The 20,924-nt window shown below is 39.9% G+C and overlaps 1 protein-coding gene across 1 annotated transcript in view; it reads right to left on the bottom strand.

The window, feature by feature from the left end:
• Window positions 1-1,434: 1,434 nt before the first annotated feature.
• CACUL1 (CDK2 associated cullin domain 1) overlaps window positions 1,435-20,924 on the bottom strand; it is a 47,032-nt gene continuing 27,542 nt past the window's right edge. Inside the window, exons 6-9 of the mRNA XM_017809303.1 lie at window positions 10,001-10,090; window positions 8,979-9,117; window positions 6,158-6,198; window positions 1,435-5,050 (exon numbers count right to left, since the gene is read on the bottom strand). Coding sequence (XP_017664792.1) covers window positions 5,010-5,050; window positions 6,158-6,198; window positions 8,979-9,117; window positions 10,001-10,090 — 311 coding nt within the window. The 3' untranslated portion in view covers window positions 1,435-5,009. The remainder of the gene's footprint in view (window positions 5,051-6,157; window positions 6,199-8,978; window positions 9,118-10,000; window positions 10,091-20,924) is intronic.

The following is a 20,924-nucleotide window of genomic DNA, read 5'->3' on the forward strand; positions in this document are numbered from 1 at the left end:
AATTGAAACCGAGGATGATCCAGGTCATTGTAGAAACTGCAACAGTTTTTCTTAAGGAACAATCAGTTGAAAAACAATACTAATGAGGCAATAAGTGCTATTGCTAAATTCATTCTGCTGCCATCATTAGGGGAGTCAACATTCCTGTTCTGTGCTAATTAGGTCAGCTAGCAGGAGCTCAGAAACAGAAAGAACATTAACCAAGTGTATCCAGAGCATTCCAGAGACAGATGGAGACAGCCAGAAGGGATGCTGAGTACTCATTGCCTATGAAATTTTGGAATCCCCTTAAACCAGTCATTCCAGTTAGACCAAGATACATTGGTTTAATACTTTCACTCTCTCTAGCAAAGTAGAAAGCACTTTATCAGGGAGCTTTCAACTGTGGCCAAATCAGCAAGTTTGTCTTGCTTTGCTAATGCAATAACGCTCATCTTCTGCCCCTCCTGACAGAAGGGAAGATTCCCCCTCACAGGTGACTGGTCCCCATCCAAAACCAACCTATTTTGGTGCTGATAAGGACAAATTCCAGATTTTCTGACCTTTTCCTGTCAACAGGCACTACAGGTATAACAATATCTTCTTGGGCCAGTATCACTCCACTGGGGCAAACAAATACTGTCAGTAACAAGCCTATTTACAGCATCCAGCTGTGAATTTAAGTTTAAATGAGTTGTGAACACAAGACATCCCCCAAAAGAGGATTTTTCAACTTGAGTGGCATCAGCACAGTGACAATGCCCCTGTTACCACAGTCCCAGCAGAGCAGAAAGGGAAGGACCCTAAACCGAGCAGTGGCCATTCCTCCCTAGTAATACCTTTGTTTTGCAGTCAACTGATCCTAAAGGTTCACAGTGTGAACTGAACCACCTCTGGATACCTCATGCACCTCAAGGCACCACAAAAACAACCCCCAACCAAACAAAAAAAAAAACAAAAAACCCCAAACTTTGTTTTCTCTCTACTGGAGTTGGCTTGATGACAGGAGTCAAACTGAAGCAGTTGGTTTTTATTCCATAGTTCTACAAAATACTCCTTTCACTAGGGTTGTCAGAGTGTACACAAAAAACATTTTTCAGTCACTCAACACACAGCCTTGTAGCTCTCGGGGGTTTCGTTTGGTTTTTTATCCTGCAGAAAGTAAACAATCACATCTGTGGGGAAGAATTAAAAGGGGTGAATCTGGCTGATCATATTTCTATCAAATGACAGGAGTCAAAAACATTTTCTTCAATCTATTCATCTGTAAACACTTCCCCAACAATTGCAGAAAGGAGATCCAGCTGAAGAAGAGTTGAGTATTTTTCCAGTGAGCTCCCCCACCCTATCATTTGTATCAAAGACCATCTTGGCCATTTTTTGGCAATTGCCAACCATCCCAGAAGTCAGCAGGATGAACTTAAATATTTCAACTTCTCAAATCAAGAAATGCAATTAATCTAAAAATATTTTAATGTAGCAAGTTTGGCTGTAGAACCAGTGCAACATAGAGAGGACACCCATTGTATAACCAACTTTACTGCTTAATCTTAACAGAGTAAGCTACAGATGCAATGGATTCACCACAAGTTATTTGGTTAAATTAAATACTGCAGTTAGGATCATGCTGTTGGTAACTGTGGTTTTACAGTACCAATGCTCAAGTTGGCTGAGTTAGTTTACCTGTAAGTAAAATGCAAGTTTACAGAGAACCGAAATAATTTAGTATAGTATGCTGTATTCTGTTCCATGCTCAGTCACAACGATCATGTCTTCAACAGATAAACAATATTTCAGCATTATGTTGATAATGCCAAACCATACAGGAATTGTAATGCCAAATTTACAACATAACACAGAGCTTAACAAACAGATTTCTCAGGTAGGTGGCCAGTGGTGAGAATGCTACAGGACTGAGGAGCATCCAAGCACTCCTCAGTGCACACAAAGTGCTGACAGGAATGCTTTACCTTCGGATGGAATGATTGTTCTAGAAGTTTGTCCCAGAAACAACGTGCTGTAAAATGATTGTTAAACCCTTGCCTCGAACACGAAGCAAAAGCACTACATGTTATTTACAAACCTGAACCAGTAAAACCACTTTAGGAACAGAGCAAAAGTGTGATCACCTGACAAAGATGACAGAGCTTGGTCACTGTATTATGTGAGCTAGGATGGTAACCAAGTTGTAAACAAACTTTAACCAAATTAGGTTAATGCATCTATTCTTACCTCAAGAATATTGCCATTTCAGCAGACAGTGATTTTTAAAGCTAAGGACACTATCAGAGGTTTCATTTTTGTTTAAAGCCAAAACTTAAAAAGACCTGGAAGCTGGCAAATCATTTTTGTTCCCCATTAGCCTTCATTAACTTCACCACAGCATAATTCAGCAAAATTTTCAAACCCCCTGATTTTATCTAACTCTGCTCCAACTTTAGTAGCTGGTAGCAAAGTTGAAGCAAACACTATCAACACTGAAAATCCCTACTCAGAGTGGTTTGGTTTTCCACTACTGGGGATGAGATCAGACTGCTGGCATTCTGCTACACAGAAATAAAAACACTAAAAGCATTCGCTTTAATTTTAATTTTGAAACAAAAACTTCCTCAAAATCAAACAGGCTTTGCAAATACACCAAGAAATATATATGTAAACCAGATTTGAATCTGTCAATCCCAGCAGTGTTATCTTCATTCCTCTTTCCCCCCCACCCTCAAAATTAACAGCATTGCCAAAGTGGATGATGTGACACTGATGGAATTAAATTCACTTACAGGAAGCCTGGATAAAAAAAAAAAAAAAAAAAAAAGAAAATGAAACTTTGTCCCTGCCGCACCTATTTTTTTTCCTGCATTTTGTAATGAACCCATGCAAGCATAAAAGGAGCTGTGTTGGTATTTTGTTTTTCTTTAAACAGGCATAAGAGCTGTGCCAGACAAAACAGAACAAACTTTTATTTCGCTTCAGAAAGATCTTGTATTACCAACTCGTTTCTCTTCATAACTAAATGTGATAAAAAAATAAATCAATAGTAATGAAAAAAACCCAAACCCTGTAATCAAGCTGCTTTTCAAGTATGTTGATCCCCTAATGAGAGAGCTGCATTAGCCATACTACTGATTAAAACCTACATCACAATGATTAGGACACAGACCACAGGCCTGATCTCCTGGAATTGTGTCCAGCTGGATCTCCAGCCGAGTTCACACAAGCCTGGAGGCAGGAGGCCGATGGGTACACATGCACCCGTTACACCACTCCTCAAATCCCTGATTCTGGCTGCATCCACTGCCCCAGCCCAGCACAGCTCCTCCCCACACAGGGGAGGTGGCACAGGAGCCACACAGTGATCTTGGACAGGTACCGTAGTTTGCTGATCAACCCAGTGCAAATCTTGTGCTCAGGGAGATGCCCTTTGCAGACCTTCCAGACTGGAGAATTTTGCCCACAGTGTTTCTACAAAGCACAGCATAAACCCTATCTTAGTATTTCATTCAGTCTGGAATTCCCATCTCCACCTACTGCAACTGTGGAATCACAGAATATTCTGAGCTGGAAGGGACCCACAAGTCCAACTCCTGAAGCCAATGAAAAGTCAGTGAAGGGGGTTCTACAAGAGCTGGTCCCTGCATTAAACACTAATACAGATGAAACATAAAAGGGGACAAACTTCCAAGTCACTATTAGTGATGGTGATAGGTTCAACTTTTCTTCCTTCCTCCTTAAATTCACTTCCTATTTAATGCAAGAGAAAAGTGCAACTTTGCAGCATGTTTGTTCACATCAAGTTTTTCCTCAAGAACACATTTTGCAGTAACAAAATATGGTCTATAAAGTCGCAAAGTGCTCAAGCTGAAGGCACAGAGTACAAACACATAGGAAAACAGACTTCAAAATACCAAGTAACAAAACAAGAGATAAACCAAAGATCTGGAATCGAAAACTCCCTGACAGAAGATACATTTACATGGTGTTACCAAACAAGTTATATCTGTTTTATAAAAGGAGTCTATGCAGCAGTGGGGAAAGACGTTGGAAAATTCTTTTAACCTCAGTAAAAGTGTTTGATCCCTACATCTATGATTAATAGTCTTGTGCCAGCTATTGCTTCCTTATTTACCTGTATCAGTGATCAATATGAACTAGCAGATGTCTTAACTTTGGAGAACAAGGATTGTGTGTCGGAGCAAAGAATGATAAGAGAAGCACATTATAACCTGACCACATATTTGAGATATTCTCAAGGAGAAAAGATTCATTAGAAGATCTGGAACCACATCCAAATAAGTCCACGGAAATAATTAGCATATATGGATGTATTCAGGAAATGTAATGAATATGTAATAGAAACGTGATGAGTATGCATTAGTTCCATGAACATAAGCTGGTCTGTTAGGTTGCTGGTATGCATGCCTTGTGGAGCAATCCCCATGCACCCAGCACTGGTAATACAGTGATGTTGGCTTTCTAACCTACCAAATTGGTTGGAGAGTTTATTTCCCAATTTTCGGTGACAAAGGGACCAACTCTTAAAAGGTGACAATTTTTAAACTAACAAACAAATACTGCAAAATAATGTAACTTTATTCTTATTATTAAGTAGAAGCTCCAGAAAATAACTTGGAAGTTCAAAAACTAATACACTGACGTGTTAACTAGTTTTAAGAATGTCCTTAATATTAAGAAAAGAGTGCAAAAAGGATTCTTCCATTCTAATGCTTTTGGAAGCTGCTGATTTCGGCTGCCCACTTCCACTTTGAAAGGATTGTTTTTCAAGGTGCATTCCTCACAGAAGTCACAGAACATGAACTTGTTGATAGGCCAGACCAAGGAATCATGTCTTTCAAAGTCACCCCAACTGTAGCAGCAACTGACGTTGTACAAAGAAGAAAGTCCAAAACCCTTCTCTGAGGCAAAGTTCGTGTCAGAGCTTGAGTATCAGCAGTTGCCAAAGGAGGCTCCAGATACCATCTGTGCTCCTCCAGTGTCTGTTCTGGCTGGGAATAGAAGCTGATCCAGTATATTCACTATCTGTATCCCCTGGAGCTTGCACAAGCTGATGAGCCACCTGAAATTATAGAAAAAAGTTTGAGAAATTCTCTCATATTGAACTTCCACATTATGTCCCTTGCCCCCATTCCCCAAAAATACAGCCTTGCCTGTAAAACATTAACAGTATAAAGATAAGCTGATTTACCATATAAATGTCCATTCACTCATTTCAGCTTACAAAAAGAGTTCATCACAAAACTGTCTGGCATTTTATGGTAATAAATAAAGCCAACATACTGAGCTGAAAGCACCAGAGGAAACTTGGTGGAAAGAATGCCATAAAATGAACAAAAGTTAACAACAGTCCCACAAGAGATACTATTCCCCAATCCCCAAGGCTGTTCAATGACAATCAGGGCCTTGTACTTCAATCCTAACCTAGACTGTACAGGACTAGTCTTTCCTGGCCAAATGCTTAGTCAGCACAGAAGATGAGCAGAAGATGGATGAGATGAGACCTCTGACCGACTGCACCCAAATTAGGGCTGCCTGGAGTAGAGCAACCAACTCCTCTCTGTGTCTCTTCTCCTACACTGGAGGAAATTAAGGGAACAAAGTGAAGAACCTCACAGTCAATCATGCAGCAAGAGGCTTCAGCTACAAACAGAAGAAAACTTCCCTGCTGCATGACTCCAACACTTGTACACTGCCTTTAGTAACCCAGGGCAGGGGATCCCGTGCTGGATCAGACACATCTCTGAGGGTTCCAAGCTGAAAAGCACAACCCTCCAAACTCTCCATTCTGTCAAGAGTCAGAAACACACATCACCAGTGGGTGATTTACAGAGGTGGACTGGCTCACAGCATTGCCTGTTATGTGTATCCTGAGCAGGCAGAGACTTGGGAGAACTACGTTCTTTTTCCTCAAGACCTCAGCTTCCACTTAAATCAAGTGGAAGTATCTTGGCCTCAGTATCCAGGATAGTGGCTGTGGGACTCTGGCAGAGCTAGCCAGACTCTAGATCCAAGAAATTTGTATTTTTCCTTGGCGTGGTCAAGGTTACATTGCAAGCAGCTAGATACATGTGGAGGTGCAGCCTCTGACACATCACCACCCTGAACACCCACAAGTCCACCACCACCTGAGTCCCCACCTGGAGGGCACGGTCAGGTGCACACTTACTGTAAAGCTCTTCTCCAGGTCTCTTGCGTGACTGGTCACCTCTGGGAAAGAAGGGAGAGAAAGGTATTCTCATGAGAACCTCAATTAAAGATGTCCCTGCTCATTGCAGGGAGGTTGGACCTTTAAATGTCCCCACCAACCCAAACCATTTGATGATTTTCAAAACAACAGCAAAATACCTCAGCACAACCTCTACATCAACTTGTAGAGATTTAGAAACAAAATTCGAACATAGTAACAATAACACTACTGCAGGATTGTCAATTTACTAAAACAAAAGGATAAGCTATATTTTGTAGACTAAATTAGCTCACCTTTTTGTTACAGATTTCACAGGATAATGTTTGATATCATAAGATAATTTTTTAGAAAATGAAGATGAGAAAAACTGCTCATATTCAGCATGGTCTGAAGTCACACATAAAATTGTATTCCTTAATTCAAACTCCTCAACCAAACTTTATAAACTACGTGAAAAACTCTGTATCTATCAGTCTGAAAAGGTAAGATGCTCCTGGCAAAGCCCAACAATCAGACTCTAGGCAAGTCTGAGCTGACCATACTTGCTCTTTAAGCAGATTTTAGTACTTAATAGTGGTGATAAACTTCCTTCTTCAACTAGAGCCTGACATGCAATTAATGCTGCTGAAGACACCTCACTGTGCTGTGTTCCTTGTGGTTATTGTAGCAGGAAATGCAGCAGCAAAAACATCACCATTTTCTGGCACAATTAAAAGAGGACAGATGACATTTAATACTAACCCTGAAGAGACTTGGCATGCTTCTTGATAAAAGAGAAAGCCTTTTTATACATCTGTATGTGTAGGAATATAACCTCAGAAAAATTCTGACAAGTCATAAACAAGCATAACCTATGCTCGTAACAGGAAGAAGCATATTACATCTTGAAATACCTTTCAAGGCAAAATGCATTTCAAATACCACTGAAAAATGCCATGTAGCAAATAAAACTGAAGTAGAGATAATATCTTTTGCCTGTGTCCCTTCAATGATGACACTCAAATCTAACACTTTCTATAACCCCCATGTTTACCAGACTGCACTGACTCACCCTCAGCACAGCCCTATAAAACAGACTGTGCAAAACACAGTCATCAGACACTAAGTGCCATCCATCAGTTATTCCTCTGCAAAGTTTTAGTTTGCATTTTTATTTCCTAAAGTGAAAGCAAGCTACACAGAAACTGCAGTTACACAAAAGCATGAGCTGGGAGGGGGGCAATTTTGTAAACCTACAAGCAATACCAAAACTCTCCACATGTCCAACACCCAGCAGGTCCCATCCTCCAGAAAGCCAAAAAGAAGAGTCAGAATTTAGACTCTGCAAACAATATGTGACACAGAAACCTTTACTCAGCTCTTGCTTGCGTGACTGCCCTCAAGCCCCACTCTTTTCTTTGCCCACATCTATCACACAGGACAGGAACTGTTTCCTACAAATTTGCATTAGTCCCACAGTCAGAGAATTTTCTGCATAAAACCAGCAGTTGCTAAAATACATTCTGAGGATCCCACAAAGTCTGTAACAAGACAGCACCATGTAGGCATTTAGTCTTTGCAATGGTCAGTGTCCCTTACTACCTCTCCCAGCTTTTTATAGTCTCCTCCTTACAGAACCAGCCAAAGAACTGCACAGCCAAGCTAACAAAGCCTCTCATTTTCAGGTAACTGAAGAAAAACATTTTTGAAACCGATTGCTTTTGTGGATGTAGACTGTTACAACTTGAAACCTCATTTTTAATTCCCTAAGAACTGTGAAACTGGTGAAATGCACTTGTAAGCAGAACTATCATTAGCCACCCACAGAATTAGCAAGATTGAAAGTTAGACACAACTAAATTGTTCCTTTTTTTGTTTTGTTCTGTGCATTGTATCCTTTTGTCAGCATTATATTCCTACTCAGTTTCAAAGTGTCAAACTCCTATTTCTTGAGCCATATGCACTAGTTTTCTCAGCTCAAGCTCTTATGGCTTTATTTTTATGCATATCTCTCTAAAAAATTCCATTAGTCAACAGAAAGCCTTACAAGGAGAGTCTATACCAAACCATTTGCATTTGGGTCAACAGTAGAGCTTTGAAGCTCAATAATTTACCAAGCTTTGAAGACAGAGATTACCTTTGAGGAAAACTACGTGGGATGAAATCCAGAAATACATCTGACACTAAACACGCCCACACCTAGAGGGTGTTCAAACTACAGCACCAGATTTGGAGCATTGCACAGGTAACAGGAAAGATGAAGAGCAACAGGCACTGCCCAGAGTGAACAATGCACAGTATGAACATTTTCTGCTGGGACTTTTACTGTTTGTTCTGCCTCCTTTTGCCCCTCCCAGTTCAACACTCAGAAGAGAAATGCCTATTTAAAACAGACACCTTGTCTGTACGAGTAACTCTGAAAGTGGAATAAGGAGAAATCATCAACTGACATTTTCAGAAGCATCAAAAAAAACCAAAAAGGAGAGCTTATAAAAAAACAAACAGCCAAAGTAAATGCTGAAGTTGAACAAGAGCATGACCAGGCAGTAGAAGCACAACCAAAACACAGGGATGCATGAATTGAAAGCAATCTGTTTCATCAAAATATTTCAAGTCTTCCAATCATCTACTTTCTGGTACCATCTGCATGGTTGTTAGTGTTCCAACACATGGAAAATAAGGCCAATATTTCATATGGATACTGAGTTGTGGAAGTTTTTTATGAACTCTAAAATTATTTCTTCAGTATTTTTAGGTGTATCCATTTTTACCATTGCAGCAGTGTCCAGAACAATCACTACTGAAGACTAATAACTATTACCTTGTAAATCCATTCTGAATAAGCTCTCTTTGAAGTTTCTGGTCTTGAGCAGCATATTCCTGAAGCTCAGATTCCACAGCAGGGGGGAGAACATTTGGGATGAATTTAGAAAATAAAGCTGGTGCCATCTGTACCCATTCTGTACAAACACAGAAAGCAACAACAAAACATGTGGAAGAGATACGTTGTAAAAATTTTACTTTCGGCAAATGTAACTTTACTCTATTTTAAATACATATAGGTATCTTGAATTAAAAGAAAGAAAAAACCCAAAACCATCCCTAAAACCCACAGAAATCGTGTCTTAAAGCAAAACAAATAATCAGACTTAAAATCAGATGTTTACATGTAGATAAAGGAATCCACATCAAATTGAAACTTGGTTCCTGCTGCATCTCACAAGACCTTCTGAGTCTCTGGACACTCTCAAGGACAGGCAACTGAGGATCAGCAAATTCACCTTGATAATCAGATAATTGTAGACCCTTTACTCCAGGAAACTCATTCACAAAATGTACCTGAGCCTTACTTCTAAAAAGCACAGCAGCAGCATCACACAACCCTGCTTCTCCACTCTCCATTTTAAATGAAATAATGCACTTCTCTCCCTGCTCTTCCAAAGCTTAGATGAACAAATGCAATTCTAACCTGTACTAGTTCAGCTTCAGGACAGAAATGTGATTTAATTTCACTACACTGAACATTGCCTCACAGGAGCAAGACAGTTTACCTTAAAACTGCTTCACACCATTTCCATACTCCTTTATACAGATCTGCCCTTTGTCTCCAGAGCAGAGGGTTGGGTTGGTATTTTTAAGTGTATTTGGTATTCTCATGGTACCTTGTGCAGGGCAGATGGGCAACAAGAACCAGGGCAGAACTGAGCATTATAATGGACAGAACATAACACACATTGTTTTGTTAACTGTGCATTAAATAGAGAGCATACACACATAGGAAAAAAAAATCTTTAGGGAAACATATCACAGTATGAGACTAGCACAAGCATTGTTCCTTTTTACCTGGTCGTAGTGTATACAGGCCTTTCACAATATTTGCCATGGTTGAAGGAGTTATTTGAAACGGTGTTGACTGAGCTTCCAAAAGTAAAGCTGAAACAAAATTAAGAGAATCAGCAATTTTTCTAACCAAGAAATACAGGATCTTACACATATATTTTTCCATCAAAAACACGGTAGCTGTGCTTTTTTTGGTATCTTGATGTCCTCACAAAGAAAACCATCTGAACCTGACAACTCAATTCTCTAGAGTAATAAAAGATCACCTCTAAATAGAACTATCCTGTTCAAATTATGTATGACAAAAATGTGCAATAACCTATTTTTCATCCACTGGAAGCAGTAGGAGCTGTTAGGCAAAATTCAGCAAGCAATGGCTCTAAGTATTCAGACACAGAACTGAAGTAAACAATTTATTTTTAGATGCACTCTCAAACTGAGGGTGTTAAACACCTGAAAATCCAGAAATCCCAGCTCTACAGCATTTAGAATCTTGTACATAAAACCAAGGATGGATTGAAAGTCCGTGCACACGTAGTGTAAAAACTGTAAACATCAAATAAGAAAAGCTGTTCTTTTAAACACAAATTGACAATTTAATCTCATTCTTGGTACCTTCTGCAGTAAATATTGCAATAATTGTGTCTTCTTGTGGAAAAACCTGGCAATAGCACATTTACAACTTGTACTATGCTATAAGCTGGCCTTTATCCTGATGATGACTTATATGAGCTTTCTGAATTACAGAAACACACACACAGAAAAGTGAAAGAAATCAGGAAGATGTGAACCAACTGCTGCCTCTCAGTTTTCATTTGTCTACAAAGGAGCTGAGCAATACAGACACCTTTCTGTACACCCATTACAGAGGAGAAATGCCTTATAATTCTACCTAAAAGGCACATCTCTCGGGCTCACATTGTAGAAATTCTGCTTTTTAAGCTTCAGAGCATCTCCAGTTCCAGCTTCAGCATCTGCCACTCTGGCACTTACCATAAAAAGAAAAACCTTCGGTAGCATGTTCTTCTTTTCTGAAGCTGTTTAAGTGGCTCATGTCACAGGGAAATCAAAACAAAGTATTTTTTCTAACCTTCAAGTAATCAAAGTTGTTATATTTAACTGTTAGAGATGAATTTATTTTATGAAGAGCCATCTTAAAAGTGCTCGCTCATTTCAGCTGAAGCCTTGAGGGCATGAGAGCCTGCGATTTGTTTTGTAATGACATATTTACAGCCCCTTCCCTAAAGATGTTTCAAACAGGCTCTTTCCTAAAGATTTTTCACACAGCCTCTTGGCAGCCAACTAAGCTACAAATCACAGCATTAAAATGGGCATAATGCTTTATAATGTGACAGTAATGCACAATCCAAACAATGTGTGTGCATATAAAACATGTGTGTCTTTAGTTAGACTGTGGCTACTTCAGGCTAGGCTTCACCAAGAGATTTGCAAAGTGGCCAGAGAACTGTGAATTTGCTCTTTACATACAGACAGTAAATTAGATTCCTAACATATGTAAAACAAATTATTTTAAACAAAACCAACTTCTTCATCACTTTAGTGCAGCTTCAGACATTAACATTTCTTATCTTGGTTTCTGCAAGTGCATACATATCCTGCTACAGTGCAAATGTAAATCACTTGCTCCTGATTTACAGTCAGTAAACACAAGCAATGTGTTCAACAACAATATAACAAGGTAATGGCATATATTTCCCATTTCTCAATGAAGAAAATTAAAGAAGCATACAGTGTAAACTAGCCCAGTCTACACCTTTCCCAAAAGCTGGACATCAATCTCTGCAGAAAGAATAGCACTGCTGTAGGATTTGTGTTTTCAGAACAATTCCCACAACAACAAACAAGACTCCTCTCTTTGGACAGGTCCGAATGACCCCAATGCCAGGTTTAGACACAAAGATGTTAATAGATAAAAGCTGTAAAAGTGCTCTGCACACAAATTCATGTTCACCAACCCAGACATTCTACCCTGTGTTACTTCTTGAGAGAGGGTCACTCAGACTCAAGGAATAGAAAGAGCTGTGCCAGACATACTGAAGTCACCTCTGTTGTTATTTTACAATCTCACAAAAGACTAAGACTAACAAATGCTAAGGTTTTGCCTCTTGCTTTGTTAGCATAACTAACGAGACCCTAAAAGACAGAAGTTGTACAGACTCCTACCTGCTCCCACCTGCGGGATTTACAAAGATAGAGGGGGGTGAGGCAGAATCAACCTAAACCTCAGCTGAATGACAGTGGTAATGACACTATGATAATACCTGAACACCTCCACAGTGTTTATGAACTACCATCACATTCTACAGAGCAAGTAACTAATATGCAAAGAAGTTAATTAACCTACAAATAGTCTTGAAAATAACTCCTGGCAGAATCAAAGAAGAGAAGTGTGGATTCCCACGATGAAATGCTCTAATTGCAGAAAGATACAAGAAGCTCTGAAATGTTCTTGAGCTGAGGTAAGACACGATACCCAAAATAGCTCAAGGATTTCTGAGGAACAGTGGATGAACTATACTGGAGTAAGTGAGGAATGAACCTGCAACACTTCAGGTACTCTGCAGTAATCGAGTTACCCCGTTATCACACAGGAACACTGAAGAACCTCATCCTTCAATGAATGTTCAAGCTCCTTCCTAATTACAGTGGGGCACTTGGGGCAAGATCCAGGACCCCAACAGTTCCAGGAGTAGCAAAGTTCAAATTCACTTGGTCATTACTCAAGACTGACTTGCAAAAACTAACGGGTTAGCTGTTCTAAAAATCTTTTTCTATCCCTCAACATTCCTTTGAAAACAGATTTATTTTGCTTAGCAAAGATGTAACTTTTCTGGCAGGACAGTGAAACTTTCTCATGTTAATTAAACAATGGTTTTTTCCCTCCCTTTACAGTAGCTTCAAAGTAAGCTATTTTAACAAATCACACATAAGTATGACCTAAGCAGATGTGTTCAAAGCTGTAATTATTCAACAATGCACTTTAAAAAAATATAAACCATATTCCCATTAAAAGCAACTCCAGGAGCTTCCACAACTCAGGCCTTAGTCAGCTGTTGGCTCTTCAGTCTCCAAGAGAAGCAGAACCCATTGCTTAATGAAAACAAGCATGTGCTGGAGCTCTGTGTCCCACTGTCCAAGCTGTGCTCTTTGGGCCTTCATTCTTTCAATTATTGTGCAGTATAACAAGTTGAATGCTGCCAGGGCACTGGGCCCTCCCACAAGTGCCCGTGAGGTGCTCAGGGATGCCCAGCAGCAGCACCAGAGCTGTCAGCAGGGCACAGCCCCAGCAAACCTGGGCAGCACAGCCCCACTGGCCCTGCTGCCCTTGGGGAGGGTCAGCAGGTCACAGGCAGTCAGATCTGCCCTCTAATAAATCACCTTTCTCTCAGCTGAATTACACACAAACACTTCCACTTGGCTGGGATAAAATCACACTCACCTTGAGGATGATTCCTTTATCCCAACCTTCACTCTCCAATCCAGCCCATGCAAAGCACTGGCTTGGAACCCACGTGGCAAGAGCAATTAAACAGGGAGGGAACTGCTACTCCTGGCACCCAAGATGTGGCTGCAGGTCTTTGTTGGTGCTGTTTTGGGCTGAGGTTTTTTGTGAGGTTGATCGCGTTTTTGTGATTGTTTTTTACTGTTGTTGTTTGGCATTTGGGGTTTCTTGAGGGTTTTTTGTTGTTTTTCTTTCACCTGCTGCCTATTTTATTCTTAAATTTACTGCTGAAGCTTGATCATATATTACCTTTTCATTACTTTAACCTAGGTACAACTCCTACGTGTTAATTATTGATCTAGAACTTCAAAAGCCTTTTGCATGAAAACTGACTTTCCCTTTGGCTTAATCCTCACATTTGCAGTTTCATCCACCTCCTTATGATCCTGCATTTTCATTTTCCTTTAAACAGAAGTAAAAATAAATTTTTACTAACTTAAATTCTTTATAAGTTTGTAATGAATTAAAATGGAGATCAGAAAAAAAAAGATATAAAAAAGTTGTCTTTATTATTTATTACTAGCATTTGCCACTGGGCATTTAATAAAGCCACAGATTACTTTTAAAATATTCATTACCTAAACCAAAAGCTTTATTAAGTATCTCATGAAAATGATACAAAACAAAAATTCTGAGTCTTAATCACATGGAAAATACTCAGTGCTGTAAAAAGAATAAATATGAGAAACAAAGCTCTAAATGTAGAAATATATGCTTGTGGACTTCTATAATTGGAAAATAAGGTGGTATTTTCACGTTTATAATTTTGTGAAGGCTTATTGAAATGGGAACATTATTCCTATTTCTTTGCCAAGGAGGCAGATTAACCATGATAGCCATTATTTGAGACTGTATTTTCCAACTTAATCAACATGAAACAAGGAAAATAAGAAACACAGCTGCAATTTTTTAAAAATGACCTCGCTCTTTGATGAAAGGTTTAGTTCAGAGACAAAATTTGCCTGCAGATTGTTACTTAAAGAATTTGAGGGTATTCTACAATACCTGCTAACAACATAGACTGTCTCCAACGTGGTTACAACACAATTAGCCTTTAGCTGTCAAATTACAGCTTCTTCAATATAAGTGAGACCACCCTTACACTGCTGTGTTATTCTTGATTATTCCAGCAGATCTGCAGAGCACAGAGGGTATAAGAAAGATTACCAGCTACAAAAGCTGTCTTATTTAGCCCTTGTGAGCATCCAGGGTACCTGCTGAGGTCTAAGAAAAGGGTTGACATTAAGTGTGACAAGTTCCTACAACAGCATCCCAGCACACTCCCCAAGGGCTGGAAAAGAAGTGGAACAATAGTATAGCTGATTTTCACTATCAGTTATCTATGTCTACCAACATTTGCAAGGAAAGAAGGAAGGACAGGAAGGAAAACACTGGTTTTGAGGTCAGAATTGGAAATTTGAAGGGGTGGTAATAAAATTGAACTATTTTCCTATGCAAAACAAGCTAGAGATTAAACACTGAACAAAGTCACAATACTACAGATGCACAAAAATCTTTAAAAATTACTTTTAATGAAGAACCTGAGAATAAATAGATCCCTTCTCTACATCTCACAAAAGGACTCTTTATGCTACAGAACCCTCTTGCCCCCCCAAATCTGTCAGAAGCTGGTATTTCTACAGCTTCGTAGTTGAGGACAAGGGTACATCAGTTTCTTGTTTTAGAAGAATTCTAACAGAAATCACCCTGCTTTAGGCTGGCACAAATACAGTGGAATGATGCAGTATTTTCTATTAGTGCTTTGCTACCTTGCTGCAGTTTTAAGGCCCTCAGGAAGGAATGTTCTCATTTCATTTTCCCTATCCTGACATGTAGGCTAATTGCAAAGACAGAGAGCAAGTCACTCCACAGGCCAGTAATTCTGTCTTTTTACATGTTTATTTTTCTACCTTTTTTTCCCCCTGTATCATTCTTAAGCTTAAAAAGCAAGAAACAGTTTGTGAAGGTGGCAGAGTGAAGCTGTACAGATTTTCTTCTCATACTAATTTCACATACTTTTAGGAAAAAGCAAAGCAGTGTCCAGGGGCTGAGTAACACCCAATATATTACAGAAGAGCCTCAGTAATCAAACAGGACATTTTTAAACATATTGCTTCTGTCATCACAGTAGTCACTCTGTGTCTCAAAGAAAAAAAGAACAGTGATTTCAAATGCTTAAGGGCAGTTTCTATATTAAAGCTTTAGTTCAGATTAGAAATGTGATTTTGAAGCAAATTCACCAATCATCCCCACTTACTGCTCCTTGGTTGGTATGACAGAGCTGCCTTGGAGCATATTACTTTAATTCCTTTTGGGCAAGATTGAACCAGATGTGCTTGAACTGCTGCTAACTGGAATTCTCTCCAAAGGACCAGACAGTAGCAAGTGCAAAATAAAACTCTCCAAAAGCACATAAAGGCCAATACTGGGTCCCAACACATAGGTGTTTCACCCTTTGTAGATCTGCTCCCTTTGCAGCACACCACTTACTAATGCAGATGTAGCCTAAAGGATGCAATGAAACCTCAGCTCTTCCTACAGGGCCCACACCTGCCAGATACGAGCCTGTGGTCATCAATCTTCTGTGGCACCAAACCTATAATGATGCTCAATGCTTTTTGTCCAAACCAACTCAGAACAGGCATTCAAGAACACGTTCACTTAAGAAAGTAACTGCTATTTTCTTATGAAACACAGTCATTAGATCTGACATGGAAACGAGAAGCACAAAGAACGACTCCTTGAGTGTCAATCTGAGGGGCAGCAGCACACAGGAAGGGTGGGGGCAATGCTTTCTGCATGGAGCTGAAAAATGAGGAGTGTTTTCTCCCCTTTTCAGGGGATTTTCTCTGCAGTTTGCATGTCAAGACAATGACAGGTTGCTCCTCATATCCAGATTGTTTGACACAGATGTCAAAATCGAAGGGGAGAAAACAAATGCCACCTCAAGCAGGGTAAGTGTCAATCCAATCCATCTTTTTCTTGTCTTATCTCTGCCAAAGGGTGAGGCATAGGGAGTGAATAGAAAAACCCAGCACATATCAAAATAAACCCTGTGGTCTCTTGTAGCTGTACAGTCAGGCCATGAACCTGGCATCAATCACAGTCCTTCTCTCAGCCTTTTACACTGCTCTTCTCAAACAGAGAATTCTGTATCCACAAACAAAGGCTGGATATGGAATTTATTAACAAAAGGCATTGTGTCATAGTAGCACAGCCAAAGAGATGAGGGTCCCTTCCTTCACTGACATCAACAGGCTTCTGGAGGTCAACACAATAAACACATCTGCTAAATACGTAGGGCTGGGTGCCCACAGAGCAACACACTCCTGCTTACCCACTGCACCAACAGGAAAATCCCTGCTCAAGAAACATGTTCCCTGCTACATTTATCAACCTCTAACTAGATTCATCCTCTATGATTCTGCGTTAGATTTCTACCTTCTGAACTGAAAAGGACAGTTGGGCAACTTCATTGTTAGGACATGCTGGCAATCTTTTCCAACTTCCACATTTTGTGGTGCTTTTTAGAAAGCAGCAATGCAGTAGAAATATCCTTCCTGATGTCTTTATAAAGGAAAAGCTTTTCCAACACAAACAGTCCTCTGTTGAACTTTAATACCCCTCCAACTAAAAAATAAAAATTAAGAAAACAGAACAACGGGATCTCTTCATCTCATCTGAATCCAAATGACCTATCTAGAAAGGAACAAAGCTGTCATATGCAAGAATCTTCAGAGCAAAAACTCTCTGTGTAAGTAACTAGAAACTGCTAACTTAATGAAGTAGGCTGTGAGTGGTCTCCCTCCTTCAGACTTTTTTCAAAGAATTTTTTCTTGGAAAACCATGAGAAAAACTTCTACTTTGGTAAACATCTGTGATATATTTTTACACTGTGTTTTAGCTCTGAACTCACACAAGCACTGACATGGAGAACTACATTCAGCAATTGCCTCTGTACCGTTAGGATCTACCCAGGGTAGCACTCTGTATGCTCAGGCTTCAGTAGCTAATCCTGTAATCACCCCAGTCAACAGGAACAAACTCAGAAGTGCTGAAGAAAGCAGTTTTCCCTCTGATAAAGTTCACCTGACTTCCTAGTTGAGTAACTACTGTACAGAAGTGCAGGCAGATGCTTCTTTAGGAAGAACCATCTTGTACTGAATGGTGTTTACCAGCAGATTGCTCTTACAAGAGTAAATACCACTTCCTGCACTCAAAATACTAATGTAAAAGGAAAGAAACAGCTCCTACACAGACACAGGAATGGCTGAAGTGCTACAGTGATGTGCTAAGGCTACCACTTATCTGGAAGTGCCATAATCCATCTGATACATCCTTACTTCCCCCATAAACACCACTGTCAGCAAAGAATTAGTAGAACACTCTACTCAGGCTGCCCTCTAAAACAGCTTTCAACTACATGACCAGTCTTAGCTACTGCTGCTTTTTTCTTAATATGGAGGTGCTGAGCTCCTCATCAATCTGCCCGAGCAGGACTCCAGCCTGGAACTCTTCAATTTTCAGGCAGAGAACAGGGATAATTGCAAAATCTCATAATTAGAAACCAAGTGATCCACCCAGGAGACACAACAGTGCACTGTTAATAGCTTTGCCTTCTGTCAGAGTCAAAAGCAACCTTGTTTTGGGCACTAAGCTGCCAATATCCAAAAAGGGAAGAATAGCAGCTACTTGTAAATACTCTCTGCCATTGAATTTTTACCTATTGCAAGTACTAGAAGTAGAGTTTCAGGAGCTGTTATTCACTTTCACGTAGTAGTTGCCATTTTGCTAGACAAGATTAAACAGGCAGGATGTTTCCAGGGCATGGAGATTACAGGGCAGGACTACCAGAAGAGACAGTGGCTACATAAGGAGAAAACACACCTCTTTCTGAGTTTTTCTGGTTATAAGTCACCTAATGCAGTAGGTGGAATTAGGTGTAGCAGGAACAAAGACAACACTCTCCACCACCCCTTCCCTAGTGACATGGGGATATTATCTGCATCCTCCCCTACTGCCAGTGCTCATTTCTGAAGCTCCTTATAAACAAGATGCTGTATCTTTGCTTGTTACATTCAGTTAAGTAGTTCTGCACACAGCAACTTCTCCCAAGCCATTGAATACAGCAGTCTTATTTACAAGAGCCAGCTTTGCCTTTGTAAGGAAAATAATCAGGTTATATTCACTTAGTTCAAATGTACCCTGTTTAATTTGAAGAGCGCTGACTTGATAAATATGTGTGAGGGCAAAAGTGTTTCACAAACACAACTATGTTCATGAATTTGTGCATGGTATAATTTTTGTTATATATTTACTTTATCTGATGAGATGCAGTCTAGATAGGAGAGAGCTGATTTAAAAAAATTTCCTCTATCAAAACCAAAGTGGAACCAATCAGCATTTGTGCAGGAAAAACCTGCCCAAGTAATGTTCACTCAGGCAGTGTTTCCCCTGTAAGTAATGAATTCCCACTCCACTCTATTTTTTGCATCTCAGTGCTCAGAGAAGTGCTCCCAGCAGAGACCATGGTAGCAGGCACTCATCCTGCCCCTCCCTGCCTCAGCCCCCCAGCACAGGCACCAGGGCTCACTCAGCCTGGGGGGCTTTGGGCAAGATCAACACTAAGGAACACATCTGTGTTGCACTGCCCTTCCGACTTCTTTTGTTTCTCTGTCTTTTTGAAGTGGAGCAGGAACTTTTTCAAAAATCAGATGAACCTGAAATGTACTTACAGTCCTTCCTGACCACAGCTTCAAACAGAAATGCCAGCTTCTGGGCTCTGAGAGAATGACAAGCTCCTGTAAACAAAACCCACTTTGCACAGAAAAACATAGCAACTAATTTCAAGAGCAAGAGCAGATGTTACTCTTATCCTCCAGTCTAGATCACAAACGGATTAAGCCAATTTTGTAATTTGTTTTTTCGAGCAGAGGGAAGGCATGCTTCTCCTCTCACTGAAGTGGCAGTTGCAGCACCTCTTTAAAAAACAGCCCCAGGATTCCATTTCTCTCTACAGATCATAATTTCCTTGACTTTAATTTCCTAATCAGATCCATTTATAACAGTATTTTTTCCTCCTCATAACGCAGAAACTCTTTTTTGCTCAACCAAATCTGTATCAAACATCAGGAAACAGCACCACAGACTAACATGGGGAAGTAAAGTAAATAACAAACACTGACTTACATCCTATTTTCATAGAGCCCTTACACTTCTGAAAATGAAGGTAATATTCTGATCTATTATGGTCTGAATTTTAGCAAGTCACAAAGAACAGCTGAGAACGGCAGAAAATAATACAACACAAACTTTTTCAGCACTTCTACAGTACTATATCATGTGCTAGGTGTCTTCAATTATTTCCCAGGAATCTGTTAGCAAGCTTAGAATTTTACTTAGGCATTCTTTAACTCAGTTTCAAGATCCTCTTATCCAAGATTTAACCAATTCAGACCACAGTTAGTTCATACCTGTCAGTATTTATCGTCTTACTTCGGAGTAAGATAAAACCTAAATAACTTAGTTTTAATAAATTGACAGTCAGACTGAAATGAATCCAAGGAAGTCACTCATTAAACAAGAAACTCCATATACAGCAACAGTCAGTGACGCCTTACTTTTATTTTTCAATGTTTTCTTTTCATTTTACTTCTGCAATTAACAGAGCTGGGAAGAAGTATTTCTGATTTCACACATACACACAACACCACAGGTCTTTTCCTTTCAACAGTTCATCTGCAATTTCTATTGGAATATGCTATTATCATCACAGAAAGTTAATTACATAGCAACACACATCTGACATCACTTATGTCAGAGGTTTGATCAGCATTACCTTTGCATTGGCATTGGGGAAAAAAAAGAATTCTTTGTCTGAAAAACGCACACACAAAAGTTATTTAATTTTAAGGCAATATCATCTGAATTTTCCATGATCCTGTTGCAACAATGATCTTACTGGGTTTCATGACACTGTTAACTCTCTTTGACACAAAATAAAATGTGAGGCCCATGGCTGGGGACTCCTCATGGTTCTGCTATTTCCAAGGAGATCTGATCTGCTACCCAGCTAAAAACTCTTAGCAACACCTTTCCACATGGCAAGAACAAGGTGGCATCAGAGCTCAGGATCTCACATCATTTTAGGGTATCAGGCTCCCTGACATTGTAGTCACTTTGTTTACCCATTCCTCTCCCAGGATGTCAACTCTCAGTGACCCTAAAACACAGAGTAAAGTGTGTGCTCTCACTGGAGAGAGCAGGGCATCACTGCCCAAGGAAAGACAAAAGCAGAAATATCCTCCACTCCCAATGGCTCTGCTGCTTTGCCACCTGCCCTCTGGAGGGGCACAGCAGCCCATCCACAGGTCCCTGTGCTCACACAAGCACCCCCAGCAGTGA

Source organism: Lepidothrix coronata, unplaced genomic scaffold (assembly GCF_001604755.1).
Source record: "Lepidothrix coronata isolate B3197 unplaced genomic scaffold, Lepidothrix_coronata-1.0 Scaffold25, whole genome shotgun sequence".
NCBI classification, from domain to species: domain Eukaryota; kingdom Metazoa; phylum Chordata; class Aves; order Passeriformes; family Pipridae; genus Lepidothrix; species Lepidothrix coronata.